Source organism: Notolepis coatsorum, assembly GCF_963971535.1.
Source record: "Notolepis coatsorum genome assembly, chromosome: 12".
NCBI lineage: Eukaryota > Metazoa > Chordata > Actinopteri > Aulopiformes > Paralepididae > Notolepis > Notolepis coatsorum.
This window is the reverse complement of record NC_140176.1, coordinates 122,259,032-122,265,031: the sequence shown is the minus strand read 5'-3', so window position 1 is coordinate 122,265,031 and position 6,000 is coordinate 122,259,032. Positions and strand designations below refer to the sequence as shown.

At 51.1% G+C, this 6,000-nt stretch overlaps 1 protein-coding gene across 2 annotated transcripts in view; it reads left to right on the top strand.

Moving 5' to 3' along the window:
• Positions 1–5,419: 5,419 nt before the first annotated feature.
• Positions 5,420–6,000, top strand: part of nudt9 (nudix (nucleoside diphosphate linked moiety X)-type motif 9) — a 41,785-nt gene continuing 41,204 nt past the window's right edge. For both annotated transcript variants that reach the window (XM_084326229.1, XM_084326230.1), the window contains exon 1: positions 5,420–5,557. In XM_084326229.1, the coding sequence (XP_084182355.1) occupies positions 5,466–5,557 (92 nt within the window). In that variant the 5' untranslated portion in view covers positions 5,420–5,465. The remainder of the gene's footprint in view (positions 5,558–6,000) is intronic.

Genomic DNA, 6,000 nt, shown 5'->3' with positions numbered 1-6,000 from the left:
TTTGCTGGCTGGCTCCACTTGTCTGTTAGTGCTATGGGGGCTACTTGACAAAGTTTATGGAAACCGGCCCCAGGCTAGGGTCCTTTGTTCAGCCACCTAGGCGACAGAAGGCCTTGGTCTGGAGACCATTATAGTTTTAACTAGTGGGCCGCGACCATTGACACTGGTGATCCCTGTGTGTTCTGGACGAGTGGATTCTCTCTGTCACCGTGTTAAGGCCCCATCTTTCATATCCAAATGAGAGTATTCCTTCACGAGGGGATATGTGCATGTAATGTGCGATAGCGGCAGATTCATGTTCAAAGTCAGCTACACAGGCCAGTTGGTACTGTGCTGATTCCGTCGGATGTGGTAAAGTCACCGTTGTGGAGCGGTGTTGACATCTTGTTTTCTCTTTTCTCTTAAAAAGTGAGGAGAGGTTCAGAACGGCGGCCTGTCTGGGTGAGTGTTATGTCATTGTTTACATGTTCATAGCTTACGGTTAGCCAGTCAGCTGTTAACTGCTGCGTTAGCCTGCTGGATCGCTGCATGGCCTGCTTAGGGCCTACTATTAGCCAGTCAGCTGTTAGCTGCGGGGCTAGCATGTCGTGGTCGCTAGGTAACGTTAGCTTGCTGCTATGGCCATGGCTGGCGTGGGGTAGCTTAGCTTCTCGCGCGCCGCCGTGAGCTCGCTTCTGATCGCGATGCTATTCTGTTGAACGTGCTTTGATTTTAACATGTTTTACACTCTTGACCGCGACGTCATCCTTGACAGGGGATGTTTCGTCGACCCTGCCCTGAGCCTGGACGGCAAGGTTGCATCAACGGGGGACTGTAGTACGGGTTGGGGCGGTGACGCTACCCAGTTCGGACAACACAGGACGGCTGTGTTCCTATGGTGTCTGTGACTGCACTTCGCTGATCTGCGTTCCGGGTAGGAACGGGGTTGACCAGACCTCATAACACGTCTTCTGGTTTTACTTTGCTAAATGTATTGTGAATAACGGTGTTTTTCCCAAAACGTGTGTTGCTACAATGCATTTAGGATACGTTGCGGGTTATGTGTGAGCTGTTTTTGTCACTGGCAGTTAGCTTCTCCGTGCAAACGGGATGTAATGATCTGGTTGTTGTGTGAGAAACACGGCCGTGTACTCACAACTAAGGTAACTAACCTATGAAGCTATGCTTGGTGACAAGTGAGTAAAAGAATGTTCTTTCTCAGACTGTAATGACAATGAACAGTGTGTTCACACATTAACAGGTTTTCCTGTTTTAACTGGCCGTATTGAGGGTAAAATAGGAGGATTGTGTTTTTCCCCCCCGGTTCCCTGGGGACTTTTTCATCCTCCTGTCAGACATGTTGTGCATTAATTGTGTCTTTTGTGTGGTAGGGATACGATGTAACTCTTAGCTTGATTGCTGAGGTTGTGCTAAATCTGCTGGAGAAACTTATTTCCTAAAGGGAAATTGGTTTGGTTGCTGTCATGTGTGCTTAGCAAGGCCTGTGGTCGATACTAATCAAGAATGATGTATTCTCTCATTGTGAAAAAAACGGCGTTCCTCTGTTGAGTGTTTTTGTCATTTTTTGTAGGTGATGATGGGTTGTGTGTGTCATGTGACCTACAACTGGGTTGTACTGGCCACAGAAGCACATGTGTATGTTGGACCGGGGTTCTTAGAGCCCTCTCTATTCTGTGTTTTTCCTTAGTAAAAATCAGATAGCAGGTTAGCTCATGCGCTGTGTGGAGCTGTGAAACGCTTCATAGAGCTGACTATGACTGTGTCATATTCTCTTTTTGTCGTTACATCGTATCATGGGTGTGGGGTCGTAAAGGGGTGAACTGGTAACCTTTCCTCTCCCCATTGTTCTGTCGGTCAGGGGTACACCCCCTGTCCTTCAAGGTTCCCGTCACGTGGCTGTTCGGCACGTTACGGGGGGGGGGGGGGGGGGGGGGAGGGAGTTCCTGGTCCCACGGCCTGGTATATTGGGCGTGTGCACCGCAGGAATTCCCCCGCCATAGAGTACGTCACCGTGCGCGTCTCTGTTGGTAGGACTTCCGTGTGCTGTTCAGGTCCATGTGATGGATCTGTTTTCAGGGGGGGTGGTCAGGGCTCCTCCTCACCAAGCGCCTATTCAGGCCTTCTGTGAGTTCGGACTCCTTCTTCCATGTGAGGAAGCCTCCATCAGAGTACAGAGCCTTCCTCCTCAGATTGTCAAAGTGAGTGGACCCTCTAGAAGGGTCCTTTTCTATTGTATGTATATTCGATTCAATTCGTTTATTGAGTGTGTATGGGTTCAGTGCCTCTTCCCCGGAGGCCCTAAAACCAGTTTTTTACATGGCTCAAGGTGCAATATATTCTTTTCAATCTGTACAGCTCGCGTGGGAAGTCTCTCTGGGGATCCCCGTCTCTTTCCTATGGGAGGGTGGTGGGATGTAAAAATGTGAACATTTTTTACCCCGGCTGTGTAGACTGGGATACATACTGTTGATGCTTCCTTCTTTCTATTCCAGAAGTGTTGGAGTTAGGGAGTGTCACACCCCTCTTGTCGTTCCCCTGGGCGCCTTGGGGATTCAATGACAGGTCTAAATAGCCTGTTCATTGATGGGGGTGTGTCCCGACGCACGTATAGTGCTAGCTCGCTGTAAACAGGCGATTGACTGGCACGCCTTGGTTGCTTGTGGTTGAAACAGCGTTTTTATAAAGCAACTGAGATGGGGGTTTTTCCTCTTCCGACGACCACATCCCATGACCTGGGTGGGTTGTCGACGGATTCTCGTTCATGTCTGGGGGATGATGACGGGATGGATCTGAACATATGTGGTGGGGTCTCACGCCCTTGGGGTGGGCCACCAGGCGCGGTTCGTCCGAACGTCTGGGTGGCGCCTTCTTTTCATGTTAAGATCAACACGCATATCTGCCCTTCTCCTGGAGTAGGCATGTCGGCGTGGTTAGGGCACGGGACTGGTTCTGGTCACGCTGGTCCAGATCAGTTGAACCCGTTGTCCGCCGGGGATGCAGATCTGCTGTTCTGGTACCCTGAGGGACTTGGGCTTTTTTCAGGGGGAAAAATGCCAGGTCGGTCTGGGTGTCACAGGGTTAAGCGCTATGGAGACCCTGGTTGGGTATGTTTTTACTCAGCACTGTCGTCATGGCTTACAGCCATGCCATTCTGTACGCGCTCGATCTCGTCGGATCTCGGCCGCTACACAGGTTGGTCCTGGTTAGTACTTGGTTGGGAGACCGCCTGGGAATACCAAGTACGGTGTGCTTAGGGGCTGGTTCTCCATTATTTTTCGCTCCTCTCTCACGCATGGCGAAGAGGGGCCTGTGGGGGTGGTTTTTTGACCTCCTCTGGTGACCCTGTGCTTCCCGTACCGCCAGGCCCGGTCCGAAGTGATGTTTGCGACCCGTAGGCCTGGGTTAACCCTTTTTTGAAAACTGAAACACTTGTACTGCGGTATAGCCGGTGTATACCCGCAGGTGTGTTTTGGAGTTTTTTCTTGAGGGGTTATAGGAACAACCACCGCATTGGGTAACACCGAGGTGGTTGGTTCCCTGGTGTGTTGGTGCAGTGTCAACTCCCGGGTTCACCGTTTGAGGGTGCCCCTGCACGTTCATGACGTCTGCCAATCGTGTCAGCCTTCTCTGCCTCGACCCCTCTGGGTGGGGGTTTTTAAATGGAGGCTTGGTCATGCAACAACGCCAGCATACGCCCCTTCCGCCGGGGCAGCTGTGTTCAGCTGTCCCCTCTGGCGCCTGTCTCGTCCGCAGTCTCCAGGCTAGGGTTAACAGCCTGTTGCCTGGTTTTTCCCCGGTGCGCTGCCTGCTTCCGTTGGTTAACCTTTTTTGTGTGCTTACGGCCATGCTGACTGTCTGTTCTGCAGGGTTAGTGTGCCAGGCGGTGTACTGTTGGGGGGACGGGGCCCGCTCGGCTTACGGCCATACCGACCTGAACACGCCCGATCTCGTCCGATCTCGGAAGCTAAGCAGGTTCTGGCCTGGTTAGTACTTGGTTGGGATACCGCCTGGGATTACCAGGTGCAGTAACTGGGGGGCCTTTGTCCGAATACGCTGGCGATGTGGGGGGCGGGGCACTACGTGCCCACCTGGTGGGGTCTTGATGCTGGCATCATGGACTTCTCCGGGCCCCCATTCCAGGGAGTCCAGTCCTTTTGGTGGGTCTGGGTCTTCCTTCGCGCTCCGCTGCTACGGCCTTGCCACGGGGTTGGGTTTGCCCTTGACCCCGTGATTCTGGGGGCAGTAACGAGGTTGTTCCTCCGTTCGTTCCCGGGTGGCATGCGGGTTGTGCGTGTGTGTAGTCGTGGGGTCAAGCCACGGTCTGCTCACCCTGTGCGTTAAGTTGCTTGAGTGCCTCTTCGCACGGTCGGGTCCGTCGCCTTCCCGTGAAGCCTCTAATAGGGGGGATACCCTCCATTAGGGGGGGTCGGGGGGGCTCGGCCCTCCCTGTTCTGATGGTTTTGGGGGGCTGTCAGCGGGGTGTATTTGTCAGCCAGCGGCTCCGCTTGGCCTCCCTTTGTGCAGTAGTGATGCCAAGCAGAGCCCCTAATGAAACAGAACGTTAGGTTATGACTATAACCAAGTTCTGTTAATTAGGGGTGACGCTTGGCATCAGACGGCCGCTGCAGCCCTTGACCTCACCTTGTGGTGAAAGCTTGGGAAGGAGGAGAGCAGGTGACCACACACCTGCTTATGAAGGTAAGCTGATGAGGGGTGTGGTCAGACTAATACTGGTATTAGAGGTACATTTGTGGTTTATTCAGTCCGCGTGCACGTACGCGAGATAGTGCAGTAGTGATGCCAAGCGTCACCCCTAATTAACAGAACTTGGTTATAGTCATAACCTAACGATATCTAAGATCACCCGGCGTTGTTGACACACGCAGCGACGTTTCCCTGGCAACGGGCTGGAGAGAGCGCGTCTAAATGAATGAATGAATGAAAACTTTATTTAACAGATTGCAGAATGGGTACAATACAGTACAGCTCAATACACACAATTGTTAAGGGGATGCAGACCAGAGAAAGACTTTCGTCTTGTTTACATCAGGGTCCCCCATTTTCAATTCATAGTGACATTTATGACATACACAACATACATGGCAGCATGACTTTTATGACATAGGGACATACATGACAAACAGGTATATACTGTCAGCTACTCCTTAGAGACAATGAATTAGGAAAGATAGCCCCAGCGGAATGTATTGCATATGACCTATAATTGTATTCTATGTTATCTGGTTTTATAAACGTGGGAAAAGAGAGATAAAGATTAAAGACACAGAAGAGTATAAACGGGTGGACCTCGCGGGAGGTCCAACGTGACGTCAGACGTGTCTTTGGACCTCCCACCGAACGAGAACTGCGAGCAACAACAAAAAACTCCCTGGGTGACGTCAGCAGTACTAGTCATACTTCCTGGTTATGGTTACTGTGTTTGGTTCAGGCATAAATAATATAATATGACACATGGAGGACTGAAGTGGATCGGGCTGATTCCTCTAGCGCTCACGCTCCGCGCACTTCCTTGTATCGCCTGCAGATCTGGAAGCAGGTACTGTAGGCTGTGTGGGATTCATGAGGCTCGTTTGAGATGTCACTCAAATCTGTATTATTACTTATTATGCACGAGTGTTGTGGCTTTGCTCTGGGTTGATGCTAGATGATCACACACCGGTGTCAGGGGGACCCTGATGGAAACAAGACAAACGTCTTTCTCAGGTCTGCATCCCCTTAACAATTGTATGTATTGAGCCGTACTGTATTGTACCCATTCTGCAATCTGTTAAATAAAGTTTTCATTCATTCATTCATTCATTCGTAGCCCCCGAGTGAACACACAGTCCCTTGTCCCACCATGTAGAATTCCTACAATTAAGTCTGTCTCGCTTTTCTTTATCAAAACGCTCCTCGTACAAGTGTCGCAGAGACATGTCAAAGGTACTCAGAGTTGCACGAGGGATTCGGACAGACAAACGCCAGGGTTTGAAAGCTCGG